Source organism: Andrographis paniculata, unplaced genomic scaffold, assembly GCF_009805555.1.
Source record: "Andrographis paniculata isolate CXL003 unplaced genomic scaffold, ASM980555v1 Contig69END, whole genome shotgun sequence".
Lineage (NCBI taxonomy): Eukaryota > Viridiplantae > Streptophyta > Magnoliopsida > Lamiales > Acanthaceae > Andrographis > Andrographis paniculata.
Window position 1 is genome coordinate 2094862 of NW_026137605.1, and position 15431 is coordinate 2110292.

Consider the following 15431-nt stretch of genomic DNA (forward strand, 5'->3'; position numbering starts at 1 on the left):
GATCAAATCATTCACTTTGGGTGTGTTTGTTTGGGGATTGGATTTACACTGTTCATCCAATTTTTTTTCCCCTCTCCCTCCAAAAAACATCAAATCAAATACCTATTTTTTATTTTTTATATTATATTAAAAATCAATTTTACATTCAAAATATCACATCAACACATATTTATATCACATCATACAACTATTCAAATTCAAAATTTTTACTATTCAAATCTTAACTCAAAATCCAAACCCCAAACAAACACACCCACTAGTGTGAATTTAGTTTGTAGACTATTAAGTTCAATCCAGAGTAAAAAATAGCTACTGCGAGTTCCTATGTAAAATAATAATAATAATACTTTGTTCTTATGCAAAAATTGTATTTACGTAATTAACATTAAAAATATTTTTATATTTATATAATTTTTTATACTAATGTCAGTATTTAAAATATTAATAAAAATATTTTTACCATTTTTTTAAATTTATACTATATTTTAATATAATAATTAATATTTAAATATCAGCCGACAAAAAATTAAATTTAACCTTTGTGGGCGGGGAGGACGGAGAGAGTAATAAGTAACACACTTCCAATCCAACAATTTGTCGTTTAAAAAGAGATTGCGTCTCATTTTTCACATTTCACTACGACGTGTCTATCTCCCAATGACAATGTTATTTATTTTTTAAAAAAATCAAGTCGAATACACTTTTTTTTCACCCGCAAAAAAATCAAATTAAATATTAGATTTCTACTTTTCAAAAATATCCAAAAATTCTTGTCTAAATGATTTTTTTTGTATTTTTAAGACTATGCATAACTTCATTCTCTCAAAGCCTAACTAAAATCCTAAAATCTTATCCGTAAAAGATGGTGCGGTGGTGTAGAGGTTAGACTTGTGATCATGAGTAGAGCTGTTAAACGAACCGAGCAATTCATGAACTCGGCTCGGTTAAAGCTCGTTCGCAAACGTTCGAGTCGAGCCGAACAACATAAACATGCTCGTTTGGTTAACGAACGAGCCCGAGCTTTGTTCGCGAATGTTCGTTTAAATAATATATTTATTATAAATATTATATATACATATAAAATTATAATTTATAAATAAATAAATTTAAATTTAAAATATACAAATAAAATAATTTTAAATTTTCTTTATAATTTATATATAAATTTTTTTTTAAAAAAAAGACAAACGAGCTCGAACGAACTCGAACGAGCTTAATCGAGCCGAACATGAACACGAGCTCAAAAAAAAAAAATCTTAACAAGCCGAGCTCGAACACTACAAACGAATTCAAAAGCTTAACGAACGAACACGAACCTTGTTTGCGAACGTTAATGAACACTTAAAATTTGGCTCGGCTCGGATCGTTAATAGCTCTAATCATGTGGTCATAACTTACCTATCAAGCCTGGTTTGCAGAGTATTAGGTTCAACCGGCTTATCCGGATATCACATTCAATGCACTGCTTACACCAAAAAACACACACACCCGACTAAAATTATATTTCCTTGTACGAACAATGGCAATGGCAGCGGCAACTCAACTCAACCTACTCCGTCCACTTCCAATGTATACATCTGTCAGCACCGGACATTGGCCCAGCCGCAGCTGACTAACCTTTTCTTCACATCGCATCTTCATTCGAACTCATTCTTTCCCCGATTCACGTCTCCACAAGGTCAATTCACAAGGTAGTAAGCTCTCGTCGCGCGAAATCACGGCTAAAGCCAATAACTTCCCCAGCCAACCGTGATAGAGAAGCCCTCTCGCCCCGAGGCCGGCGAATAGCCAATATTTGCACGTACGCCTCTCACCGATGATATACTCGTCGACGCAGCCGAGAAGCGGAAGCGATCCGTCCACCGTGAGGGGCGGCATTGCCCTCAATCCAGCTACTGCCCCTGTTACGGTCCAGTTTTCGATCGCCGGATAAACTGACGCCGCCTTTCGGAGGAGTCTTTCCGTCGCCTCGGAATTTTCATCCGTGCTCACCTCTCTCGAGTGATTCCTCGATTTCCAATCCCACGTCGAGCCCATGTCGATACGGCGAGCGTCGCGCACGGCAAGCCAGGCGTCTGACAGAATCGAGGGGCCGTGTTCTGAATATGCTTCTCTGGTATACAGTCAGTCGGCGTTTTATGAAAATAGACGACGAGAAAAATAGGTTTAAAAAATGTTTCAAATATTAACATGGAATTGCAACAAAGAGGCATTCGTTAAGCATACCTTGTGTCGTCGACGAGCTGCATGTGAGATATTATACCTCTACACATTCTAAGAGGCAGCTTGCCGGACATCTCCGGGAGGAACATCGCCCTTGCCCCAAGACAGATAATAACTGCATCGTAGTTGCCTACAAATGTTTCGATAGCAAAACAGGTTCATAAACTAACACTAAGAATAAACATATAACACAGTAGTCGAAAACTATCAATTCTTAATCACCCGCAAGTTAAGTTTATTTCCTTTACGACAACTTAAAGACGACCTTATCAGGAAGATTATATGCAAAATCAACGAGAAAAAAACCAACTTCATGCGAAAAATGGATGCAAAATTACCGGTTATATCTACCAGACTTGTGATCGATCTCCGGTAGAAATTCAATTCTCTGTTTTTACAACCTGATGGGGGAATGGCATTCGTTAGATTTTGGCATGCTAAGTATAGACCCTACAAGACGAATGAAGAGACGGCGTCAAGAACCGTAAGAGATGTGCGTCGATTCAGACACTTATGCTTTTCGTCATTACCTCAAGATAGCTCTGGGCATTAATGTTTAAGGCGTCGGGCATATGAAAGGCCAAGTCTAAAGGTAGAGACAAATCCGGGACGAGGTCTCGAGCAGCATCCTCACGGATAGTCTCTATTCTGCAATTGGCAATATAGTTTTGAGCATTCTACTCATGGCAAAAAGAATCGGAATCAGTAGAAATCAAGTCAGCGTCACTTATTTTAACCATGTAGCGTGAAAAGCCTTACTTCTGTCATAATGTTCATGCTCTTCGGATTGACGACTGGCCTCAAGATTCCTCTGGAATAACAGAATTATTTTCAGTTCTTGTTAACAAAAACCTTACCGTATGTCGGAAGTATGAACTAAACAGTAATTACAAGCATCCATTTGGTTCAGAACTTCAGATTGCAGAACACATAGTGAGATTACACCCAAAAGATTATGATTTTTTTCGATTTTTTGTTCTAGAAGCTCTGAAAACATAATTATTCCGGATTTCTCCCAAAACACACTCGAAGAGTATGACCTGCAAAATTAACTTGTTGTGTCTCCTTGGCAGTAGTAATTCACTTATCAGCTAGTCAAAACTGTCAATTTTTACCCAAAAACTCATAAAACTATAGAACTGTTGGTCTCTTACCAAAAATGTACTCGAAGGGTAAGAACTAAACAGTAATTACATCCATTTGGTTCAGATTGCAGAACACATAATGAGTTTACGCCCAAAAGATTATGATTTTTGTCGATTTTTTGTTCTAGCAGCTATGAAAACATAATTATTCCAGATTTCTCTCAAAAATGCACTCGAAGAGTATGACCTATAAAGTTAACTTGTCGCGCTCAAAACTCTCAAATTTTACCCGAAAGCTCATAAAACTATAAAATCATTGGTCACTTAGGCAGTAGAAACACAAAAGGAAAATGAAACAAGTAACAGCATCGAACCTTCTCCTTACTACAGGGGATTCAGCAATTTCCGAAGAACTGCGCTTTCCCAATTTTTGTAGCTTCAGAAGTGCATCTTCAGCAATATGCAAGAGATTTAAACTCTCGTTCCAGCACTCTTCACCCCGCCAAAGAAGCTTGACTGTAAAAGCAAACTGAACTAACTCAGCCAAAACACTTTCAAGCATATAATACTTCATAAACGCGGTAACTGACACAAAAGAGCTATGAAACCGAAGAACAACAGCACGAACCTTTTGGAGAATAAGGATGCAGAAGACCACCAGCAACTCCAGACGCACCTCCACCAATGCCGACTTCATCATAAATATCAACACAAAGATGGGATTCCATAGAACCATGCTGCGAATTTACGGTTCCAGCAATTGATACAACAACAAAGTAACGAAAAAGAGAATGAACAAACAAATGGATTGCATTGTGGTATCCAATCAAATGAAACAAATAGGAAAGAAAGAGTGCTACTGCAATATAGAATTAGGCTTTTTCTTATCAGTATTTTGTCATCTATTGCAATTCGAAACCCTTAGTTTAACAGAGATACAATTTTGCAATCAAGTTCGCACAAATTAACAGCTTCAGGCCATCAAGATCAATCGAAAATTTCAGGCTACAAATTAACTGCACCTCAACTTTTATATTTTCCAGAACAAAACAATCACTGAGTAATATTTCTAAAGAGTCCATTCGATCAATCACTAATACAATTAAAGAGAGAATTGTACTCGAAGCAAATTCCAAGCTACGGACAATCCAGCAAATCCAGCTCCGAGAACTGCGTATCTACAAATAAAATTAAAAATCAAGACCAACAATAGCTCAGGCAGTATTGTAAACATATAAATAAAGCAAGAACATCCCACCGGAGGCTGAGAGGCGGTCGGGTTACAGAGAAGCAACGAAGAGTGGAGGGAGGATAGCGTGGTGGTAAAGGCGCAGTAGTTAATTTCCGCCATTTCCATGTGGTAAAGGCAGGCGCTGCAACTGCAATTGAAACCATGATTACAAACATCGGCGGGCCTCACTCCTCCCTCAATCCACCCCAGCTAGCTTATCATCATCGACCGCCCTTCTTCAACCCCTCGCCATTGCCTTTCAGTTAAAAAGGGTTTGTTTGAATACGATATCTTATAAAACCTTTTCTTTTTTTTTAGAAATATTATGGGATAAAAAAAAAAAAAAATTAGCAGACTACCCAGAGTCACATTTATTTTGATGATATTGTACTTGCTATTGATAATATCTTTATTTTGTATAATTTTATACAAATATCTTTTAATATTACAAGATAGATATTAATAAAAATATTTATTAATTTTCTTTTTTAATTTGTCATTGATAATATCTTTATTTTGTATAATTTTATACAAATATCTTTTAGTATTACAAAATACTAATAAAAATATTTTTAAATTGAAAAAATAAAACCAGACTTTGAAGCTGAAAGAAGTATATATTAAATATTTTGTGACATTTAAAGACAAAAGAAATCAATTCGTACCCAAAATCATTTTCAAGCTTTATTATAATTAGTATTATTATTATTGTTGTTCTTAAATTATATTGCAACGCTTTTAGACTATTTTTTTTTCAAAAAGAATTATATAAAATATTTTTTCATCGTAAAATATAATATAAATAATAAATTTTTATTATTTTTAAATTTTAAAAAAAATCCAAAAAATTTTAGGGTTTAGAGCTTATAGTAGTATTAAAATTAAGATTTCAAATATAATTAAAATATCAAGGTATGATTCTTTAGCCACATTTCTCTAAATTTTATTATTTATACTATGTAAAAATATCTTATCAAACATTATTACTAAACCCTAAACACACCCGCTGAAAGTTGGTTTTATATTTTACTATTTCAATACTATTTTTTCTCCAAAAATATCACATCAAACACTTCTTTATTATTTATTATATTACACTAAAATTAAATTTTACTTTCAAAACATCACATCGATATATATTTATATGAACAACTATTTCAATTCAAAATTTTACTATTCAAAAAACTTCTACAAATGAAAATTCTCTATATTACACCAACTCATTTCTGCAGAAATTGAAAAACCTAATGCACAATATCAACAAATAATAATAATAAAAATAAAATAAAATTGCAAGAAGCATATAATAATTTAGTTTGTATATACAACAAACAAACAGCCTTTGTTCTTTAAGCAAGCTTTCTTCTTCCCCTTATTAGCTAAATCTCATCTCAGCCCTGATGAAAGAAGCTTCACTACTTCCGCCATTGATGGCCTACTTCTTCTGCACAGCACCGCCACCTCCACCGCCACCTCCACCCCTTCTCCGCCACCGCCGCCGCCGCTCTTCTCAGCCACATCTCTCATTATCTCCTCCTCCGTCACATCCGCTCTTCCATTCGTCAACACCTCGAAAATAAGTTCTCCGAAATCGTAAACATCCTTGCGAATTCCGTCCCTCGTTGTGGTCGATGCTCCGCATGCACCTGTCGAACTAGCATAAGTTTTTTTGCAATGAAAGTTATACGCATAAATAACATCGCATCGACAATGAAGTATATATATTACTCGTCTTCCTTCGTTTGCTCGACGATGACGACTTGACGATCGAATCGAGCCCACATTCGGCGAGACGTAAATCCATGTTCCCGTCAAAAAGCACGTTGCTCGACTTCACGTCGCCGTGCGGAATCGCCGGATTGCAATCGTGATGGAGGAAAGATAGCGCCTTTGCGACTCCGGTTATTACGCTACACTTAGCCTCCCAATCTTTCATATCGCCGATCCTTTCGTCTAAGCTTCCATTCGACGTATAATCGTAAAGCAAATACGCGACACGTTTGTTGTAGCAAATCCCGAGCAACCGTAACAAGTTCTTGTGCCTCACATTCGCTATTCTCGCCAAGCTCGCCAATGCTGCTTTCATCTCTTTCGTTTCCCACTCGATTTTCTTCGCCGTGACCGTAATTCCCGTCGACGAAACAATCTTGCACATTCCCATAGCTTCTCCGCGATCGACGCTTCTCAAAACGTCATCGACGGTGAGCCGAGGAAGGCCGTCGAACGCGACCAATTTCCATCGTCCTTTTCCGATCCTCTCGACGTAAAGTATTGCGAAAACAGCGGCTAAAAGGACGAGAACTATCGCGGCGCATAGGATGAGAATCCACGCGACTTTCTGTGCTTTCCGGCTACCTAATTTGAATCCGCTCGATATTACGTTTTCGCGATGGCACGCTCTCAACGGCGCACCGCAGAGCTTCGGATTGCCTGTGAATGCGCTTCGATCCATATTTTCAAAATTCGGGTTTAACGGGATCAAACCCGAGAGATCGTTGTCGGCGACGTTGAAAAGTTTTAAGCTAGTCGAGGCGCCAAACTTCGTCGGGATAGCGCCGTCGAAACGGTTTTGTGACAAGTCTAAGACGCTTAGATTCGGAAGCGCGGCAAGCCCCTCCGGTATCGAACCTTTGAGGCTATTGTTCGATAAATCGACTCTAACGAGGCTCGTACAGCCCGAAATGCTCTCCGGGATTTTCCCGAGCAAGAAGTTCGAACTCAATTCGACGACGGAAACCGATCGACAGCGACGAAACTCGGGAATGTTCCCCGACAAACTGCACGAAACCGCAGAGACGTTTCTAAGATTCGGCATCGACCATAATTCGATAGGGATTACGCCGGCAATCGGATTATATGACACGTTGAAATACTCCAAGGCCGAAGCTTTAACAATGTTGTTCGGAAATCCTCCGGCAAACTGATTTCTCGACAAGTCGAGGTACGAAAGGCGGGAGAGGTTGCGGAAGGGGAGCGATATGTCGCCGGAAAACGAGTTATCTTCGAGGCGGAGACGAATGAGGGACGAGCAATCGGAGAGCGACGGATGCAGGCCGCCAGTGAAGTTATTTGAAAACAAGATCAGCCGTAATAGCTCTCCGCCGGAGCATATTCCGGCGGGGATTGCGCCGACGAAGTAATTCGTTGAAACGTCGACGTGCTGGAGCTTGGAATGGAGTCCTAAGTCCTGGGGCAGGGATCCTGTCAGGGAGTTGCTCCATATAAGGAGCGTGTCGAGCTCCGGGAGCTTAGCGATCGCCGGAGGGACGGCGCCGGTGAGGTCGTTGTACATGAGGCTTAGCAGGCGGAGATTTTTCAGATCGGAGAAGGTGTCCGGAATCGTGCCGGAAAGCAGGTTGTCGGAAAGATCGAGGCTTTTGATCGCTGCGAGTTTGCTGAGCTGCCGTGGAATTGATCCATGGAGGTAATTTTTGAACAGGAAAAGGGATTCGAGTTTCGTGAGGTTGCAGAGGTGGTCGGGAATGGCGCCGGAGATGTTGGCGTCGGCAATGTCGAGGTACTGAAGCTCAGACATGTCTCCAAATTGTGGAGGGATTTCTCCGTCGTAAGAATTGTAGCCGATCTCCATGTGCGACAGTGTCGTGAGGTTGCCGAGCTCGGGAGGGAGGTTTCCGGCGAGGAAATTTCCGGCGAGGTGGAGGAATTCCAGTGACCGGAAAGATCCGTAGGCCGGCGGGATAGGGCCGCTGAAGTAACTCCCGGCGAAATTGAGAATTTTTAGGGTTTCAATTTGGGAGACGTCGGCGGGCAAAGGGCCGGAGAAGCTGTTGCTGAAAGCATCAAGAACGACGAGGTTTTTCAGTTTGGGGATTCCCGGCGGGAATCGGCCGGAAAAATTGTTCCGGCTGATGTCGAGGGATTTGAGGGCGGTGAGGGAGAAGATTCCGGGAGGGAGGTGGCCGGAGAAAGCGTTGTGGCTGAGATTGAGGGAGAGGAGGTCGGAGAAGACGGGGAACTGATCGCCGGCGAGAGAGCCCCGGAGATTCTTGCCGGAGAGATCTATGGCGATTACTGCGGAGGAGTTGGAGTTGCACTGGATTCCGGTCCAGGAACAGGCGGAGATTCTGATTCCGGCGGAATCTGGGTGGGGAGGTAAGAGCCAGTTTTGCAGAGAATTGGAGTCGTCGATAAGCTCCGATTTGAAGCGGAGGAGGGCGTCGGAAAAGGGGTCGGCTCCGGCGAGGAGGGAAGACGCCATTAATGGGAGGAAGAAGAAGAAGAAGAGGGTGAAGTGGTATGTGGGAAGGAGAATCTCCATTGGAACTTGCAGAGGAAGAAAGTGGACAGGGAAAACAGGAGGAAGAAGAAGAAGAAGAAGGGGTGGGGGAGAGAGAGAGAGTATTAGTGAGTGAAAAAGGGGATTGCTTTGGGGAGCATCAATGGAGGGGCCATTGGTATTGGCAATTGGGACTGTAGAAGAAGAAAGATTGTTTGAATTATTGAATGGATGCTAATTATAAATGATCTTTTTTAAATTTAATTTAATTTGGGAATTAGGGATTGAATTGAATCGAATCGAATCAATTATCACTTGCTTTTTCTTACCTTTAAACAAAGAAGTGGAGAGAGAATAATAATAATAATAATAATAATAATAATAATAATAAGATCACTCGTTAAGCAACTCTAACATGTGTAATTCCACAATTAAGGGCGTGTTTGTTTTGTGTTTTCAATATCATCTACTATATTTTATAAAAAAATGTGATTGTTTGGTATTGATTTGAATTTAAAAATATTATTTAAATTTTAATTTAAATCGTATTTTCATATTATATTATGTGAGGCAAAATAATATTACTATATTTCAATTAAAAATCACACTAAGTAATTAATAAATTGCGGAAGGATCACTGTACTAATTAGAACAAGTCTGGACTTTCGAAGGGCTTGAAAAGAAATAAAAGTATTCCAAATTTCCAAATTTTAGGCAATTTTTTAAGACATTAAAAATTTTAACCTATGATGTGACACATCGATTACCAGGCCGAAAAGGATTATAGATTGGCTCAACAAATCAATACGAGTCCTTTCAGCGCGCTCACGGGAGTTGGCCTATCACCGGCCCAACTCCGGAGTATTACGTAGTTAAATATATATTTTATAGTTAACGTGGGTAAGAATGACGCGCTCTATACATCTTGATGTCATTTATATGGGGTTGAGAACACCTAATTAATTAATTAGTGTTCGTGGTGTTTCATTTCAAAGTTCATCAACGGAAGAAGAAGATGATCCACAACAGCTTTCAGTCATGCATTCAATTGTTACAGGTGAAGCAGTAATGGAGGCCACAATACGTAGCAATGATCTTTTCCAACGACATTTCGACATACCACGACCAATTCATGGTGGTTCCGTTTTAGGTCATCGGTTTGTCAATCGTGATCATGAGGAAGCAAATTTAAGATTATTTAACGATTATTTTTCATCTAACTCATTGTATGATGAGTCCATATTTCGTAGACGTTTTTTAATGTCTCGAAAGTTGTTAATTCGGATTCTTGATGCAGTGAAGAATCATGAACCATATTTCAAACAACATCGAGATTGTTCGGGGATAGTTGGATTATTTACTTTTAAAAAAGCAACAATAGTATTTCAGGTGCTAGCTTATGGTACACCCGCAGGTTCCACTGACGAGTACGTCAAAATCAGCGAATCAACCACTATTGAATATATTAAAAAATTGATATTCAAATATTGCTCCATATCGGTGAAAGTTGTGATTTTCCAGGTATGCTAGGTAGTTTGGATTGCATGCATTAAGAATGAAAAAATTGTCGAATTGCTTGGGCAGACCAATATGCAGTCGTAGTGGAAAGCGATCATAAATCCTTGAAGTTGTGGCATATTACGATCTTTGAATTTGACATATATATTTTGGTTTGCCTAACACCAATAATGATATTAATGTTTTAAATTCTTCAACATTGTTTAGAGATCTTACTTTTAAGTGTTGAATCTCTCGCACATTATTATATCCAAGGAAAGTAATATGAAATGAGCTATTATTTAGCTAATGGAATCTATCATAAATGGGTCTCTCTCGTGCAAACTATTAGCAACCCGCATGGTCCGAAAAAAAAAATAAAAAAAATTATTTGCCCAAAAACAAGAATCATGCAAGAAGTACATGGAGCCTGCATTTGGAATTTTACAAACACGTTCAGCAATCATCAAAGGATCATATCGTTTTTTGCAGAAAAATATTTTGCATGATATAATTTTGCGTGCATTATCATACATAATATGATAATAGAGAAAGAACGTGATCTTAATGCTCCGATATCATAATATCGAGAAGCACCAATCACAACAGTGGAAAGAACTATAGATCAAGAACGTTATCATCAATTTATTGAACAATATGTTCAAATTAGAAGTAGAGAAAATCATTTTGCACTACGCGATGCTTTAATTGAATATATATGGGAAGAGTATAGTTACTCTATCCATTAGTTATGTGTTTAATCCAATAATATTACCTATTTTTATTTATATTATTTTTTAAATTTAGAAATATATTTATTTTTACATTCAAACAATAAAAATAATAAATATTGTTTATTGGTATAATATTTAAATATTAATAAAAATTATTATTATAAACTAAACATATAAAAATAACAAATTATTGAGTGTTATTTGCAAATCTAAAAAATTATACTATAAAATAGAATATATAGAAAATATTTTTTTAACCCATGGAGAGCAGACTCTAAAAAAAATAGAGAGTATGGTGGAATATGAGTTATTGTTGTATATTTTGCAAAAATAAAGTTATGGTTGGAGATTGTCTTATTTGAATTGAAAAATTTTCTAATCAATACATGTAAAACACGTTACAGTTTTTCATATACATTTTTTCAAAAAAAATTAATATACTACACATATTTATTATTTTTATATTTTCTACACATTTTCTTATATTTTACATGATTTTTTTTTTCCGACCATTTTACAAAACAAATATAGATAGCACATATTTTTATTTTTCTACAATACACATTAAGTGAAATAAAAATATATGCTATCGGTTTATAACGTGTATTAATATAGAAATATACTATTAAATGAAATAAATTGTTGTATGTATTGTGTAGATTTATACTCCCTCGTTTCAACTCAAAATACCACCATTTTTGTTTGTCTCACTCAAAAGTATATATTTTCTATTTTAATAAAAGTGATCATACAAATACTTTTAATTTTTACTTAAATTACAAATATATTATTACATGTATAATTACTTTATACATAAAATTAAAAAGACAAATATGTCAAAACTTTGTAATCAGTTCTACTAACTAATAAAATATTATTATTTCTTAATTTGCTATAAAACTCCAAAGGAATACACACGAAAGAAGTATTATATAATGTTTGATGTATATACTGTATTTTTATTATATTAATATAAATAATATATTGTATTTAGTAATATCATGTGTTATCTTTAACGGGGAAGATTACGGTGCTGAATTTGAATATAAAGAAACAGTATATGCTTTTATTACATACAATATGTGTTGTTTGTAATAAAAGCATGCGCAGCTTGTTCATAATTACAATGTGTGTTGTATGAGAGTATGTCATTTGCTAAAATAAAGTATTGTATATGATGTATGAGGCTATATCATGTGTTGTTAGGTCATGTGATATATTTATATTATATTAACGTATATTGTGTGTTGTCTATACCGTGTGTTGTCGGACAACACATGGAGTGCTATTCAGCACAGTGCTGAATTTTAGACATCGCCGCCGCCATCTTTAATACATCGCAAACTGTAACCGCCGCCATTATTTTGATTCTACTACCTCTTATGAAAATTATATATTTTTTCCGTCTCAACTTAAAATATCATTTATATTTTTTTTGTCTGTCTCACTCAAAAGTACTATTTTTCTATTTTAGAAAAAATAATCATACACTAATGTCAAATACTTTTACTTTTTATTTAAACTACAAATATATTATTACACGTACAATTACTTTAAATATAAAATCAAATGATAAAAATGTCAAAAATCTCGTCACGCTTCCATTAATCAGTAAAATATTATTATTTTTTAATTTATTATAAAATCCAAAGGGCTCGTTTGGATTGGAAGTGGGGGAGTATAAGTCATCCAAACTTATTTTTATTTATTATTTTTTTTGTATCCAAATTTATTTTTATTTCTCTTTTTAGTAGAAAAATAGTTTTTTTTTATACTTTTTATTTACTATAAATTTTTTTATTTATTTTTTCTTAAAATTCGTACCAATCAAATAAGTATAATTTTATATGACGGAGGGAGTAATATTATACATAAGAGTAATATTTACAATATAAGATATATTATAAATATGATATTTTTATTTTTTTATATATATAAAAACCTAAAATATGCAAAAACAAGTTTTAAAATATAAACTAATTCAGTATAAGCTTTTGAAAAATTAATTGTTTATTATAGTCATAGGTGACAAATAAGCTATTTTATTAGTCCATTTGTAAAATTGTACCATCCGACATGATACGAATTTTAAGAAAAAAATTTAAAAAATAAATAAATCTTTTTTTATGATTTAAAAAAATAAAAAATATAGTATTTTTTATTACGAAAAACAAGAATAAATTTGAATAATAAAATTAAAAAAAAAAAAAAAGACTAAAATTAGATGATAGATAGAGTACATATTTATGCATTACTATCAATTCTTAAACCGAGAAGATGATTTAAATAAAATAGAAAGAAATATTTTTATTTTATTTTATTTTATTTTATTTTTAAAAAAAACCATGTAAAAAGAGAATGCTAATAATGACACATGCATACATAGCTTGTGAGGATGGAGACAACTGAATTCAATACAATAAAATAAAATAAAATAAATTCATCAATGAAGATAAATGTGAAATATCATCCATCTTTAGCTTCATTATACATAAAAAAAAAAAAAAAAAAAAAAAAAAAACAGTACTTAGGATATTAATTAGGATTAATTATTATATTAGGATCAACATTAAATATAAAATATATGTAAATATAACACAGATGGATTATATAAACACATAGTAACACTTCACATAATATATATATTACAATTAATCTCGTCAAAAAATACTTCCTCCGTCCCAAAAGAGACGTGTTATTGGGTGTGAGTATAAAGTAGAATATAAAAGACTAAAGTATACTTATTTTTTTTAAGGATTTTAAAAAGTATATTAGAGTAATAATTAGGGGCAATTTGGAAAAATATGAATAATTTTGTTATAAAGTGGAGACCACGATTACTAAATAAGGAAATAATACAATTGTTTTGAAACGGACAAAAATTAAAAAACAAGACAACTATTTTGAGATTGAGAGAATATATATAAATCAAATGTATAGTACAAACTGATCAGGGTGTGTTTGTTTGGGGTTTGAATTTTGAGTTGGGATTTGAATAGTAAAAATTTTGAATTTGAATAGTTGTATGATGTGACATAAATAGGTGTTGATGTGATGTTTTGAATGTAAAATTGATTTTTAGTATAATATAAAAAATAAAAAATAAGTGTTTGATTTGATATTTTTTGGAAAAAAAAAATTGAATGAATAGTGTAAATCCAATCCAATCCCCCAAACAAACACACCCTGAATAATATTTTACATACAATATATACTAATGAGCACATTACTTATAAGCACATTGAACATAAAACAAGGAATTAAGCAGTTTATTCATTTAGCGTTTTTAGATGAATTGATATAAAAAATAATATTTTATGCTGAATGGTTAATTTTTTATGAGTGAGTGATACTCTCTCCGTCCAGTTATAAATTATACATATTTTTATTTTAGGACGTCCAATTACAAAATAAACATTTCATTAAATACCTCTTTTTTTTTTCTACAAATACTCATACTTTACATCACATCATTACTTTTACACCAAAAAGCAAGGACAAAAATGTCATTACATTACTTTTAATTACTCACTATAATTAAAATACTACTCCCTCCGTCTCATAACTAGGTATCCGTTTGCTTTTTAAACGAAGTTTTAGAAATATTAGTATTATATTGGAATTTAGTAGGAATAAAGTAAAAATTACTAAAATAATCTTATTAGTATTGTGTGATATAAAGATAATGACATTTGTGTAATATATTGTAAGTTGTAAGGATATCTGTAATGTTAGATAGACAATACAATTACTTTAAAAAAATTAAAAAAAAAATAAAAAATTAATATTTTGTTATGGAACAAATTAAAATAAAAAAATAAATAATTTATTATGAAACGAAAAGAGTATTATTTTCTAAATATTACGCCAAAAATAATTGTTTATCTTATGTATGGACAAATAAAATATATATTATATTAATGTGTATATATATTTGTATTTTTAAAATAATATTTATGAAAAATTATTTTATTGAAAATGGTTGACCGAAAAGACTTGCTAGTAAATTAATAATAACTAACCTAAAACACAATAAATATATTACAATTCACATCAATCTTGTCACTGATTTGGTATTGAAAGCTTTAAATCCCTTAAATTGTTCATTTATGGTTTTATTTTCATATTTATTTTATGAAATATATTCCTCCCTCCATTCCATATAATTTTTTCCATATTTTTTATTTTCGTCAGTCTCACATAATTTGTCATTTTTATTTTTAAAAATATAATTATGCATTTTAATCACATTTTAAATTTTATAAGTTTCTTAATTTTAATTAAATTATTTACTTATATTAATCTTAATTTATAATTATTTTTACTAAATAATAATTATTTTACTAATACACTTTTTAATTAAATTAATACACTCATATTACAGGGATGAAGTATTTTAAATATATATATATATTAAAGTAAAA

The 15431-nt window shown here is 33.8% G+C and overlaps 2 protein-coding genes across 3 annotated transcripts; both read right to left on the reverse strand.

The window, feature by feature from the left end:
• Positions 1-1394: 1394 nt before the first annotated feature.
• Positions 1395-4817, reverse strand: LOC127264096 (uncharacterized). Of its 2 annotated transcripts, none has more exons than XM_051293475.1 (9): positions 4567-4817; positions 4429-4478; positions 3937-4045; positions 3683-3824; positions 2983-3034; positions 2754-2900; positions 2562-2673; positions 2227-2353; positions 1395-2113 (listed from the first exon to the last, which is right to left on the reverse strand). In XM_051293475.1, exons 3-9 carry the CDS (start codon positions 4034-4036, stop codon positions 1648-1650), a joined length of 1146 nt encoding a protein of 381 aa, XP_051149432.1. In that variant the 5' UTR covers positions 4037-4045; positions 4429-4478; positions 4567-4817; the 3' UTR covers positions 1395-1647. The 2 variants fall into 2 exon arrangements, with proteins under 2 accessions (XP_051149432.1, XP_051149431.1); XM_051293474.1 differs by having other exon boundaries at positions 4429-4486; positions 4567-4816.
• A 993-nt stretch (positions 4818-5810) lies between these two features.
• LOC127263932 (leucine-rich repeat receptor-like protein kinase TDR) lies at positions 5811-9035 on the reverse strand. The gene is made up of 2 exons (XM_051293254.1): positions 6268-9035; positions 5811-6185 (listed from the first exon to the last, which is right to left on the reverse strand). Exons 1-2 carry the CDS (start codon positions 8816-8818, stop codon positions 5926-5928), a joined length of 2811 nt encoding a protein of 936 aa, XP_051149211.1. The 5' UTR covers positions 8819-9035; the 3' UTR covers positions 5811-5925.
• Between the last annotated feature and the right edge of the window lie 6396 nt (positions 9036-15431).

Excerpts from the sequence above, each read along its gene's own strand:
- LOC127264096 (XM_051293474.1), bottom strand. The coding sequence starts at position 4,715 with ATGTTTGTAATCATGGTTTCAATTGCAGTTGCAGCGCCTGCCTTTACC. Across the intron at positions 3,825-3,936 it reads GCATCCTTATTCTCCAAAAG|TCAAGCTTCTTTGGCGGGGT; the intron begins GTTCGTGCTGTT and ends TTGCTTTTACAG. Across the intron at positions 2,114-2,226 it reads CAGCTCGTCGACGACACAAG|AGAAGCATATTCAGAACACG; the intron begins GTATGCTTAACG and ends ACTGTATACCAG.
- LOC127263932 (XM_051293254.1), bottom strand. The coding sequence starts at position 8,818 with ATGGAGATTCTCCTTCCCACATACCACTTCACCCTCTTCTTCTTCTTC. Across the intron at positions 6,186-6,267 it reads GAGCAAACGAAGGAAGACGA|GTGCATGCGGAGCATCGACC; the intron begins GTAATATATATA and ends CTAGTTCGACAG.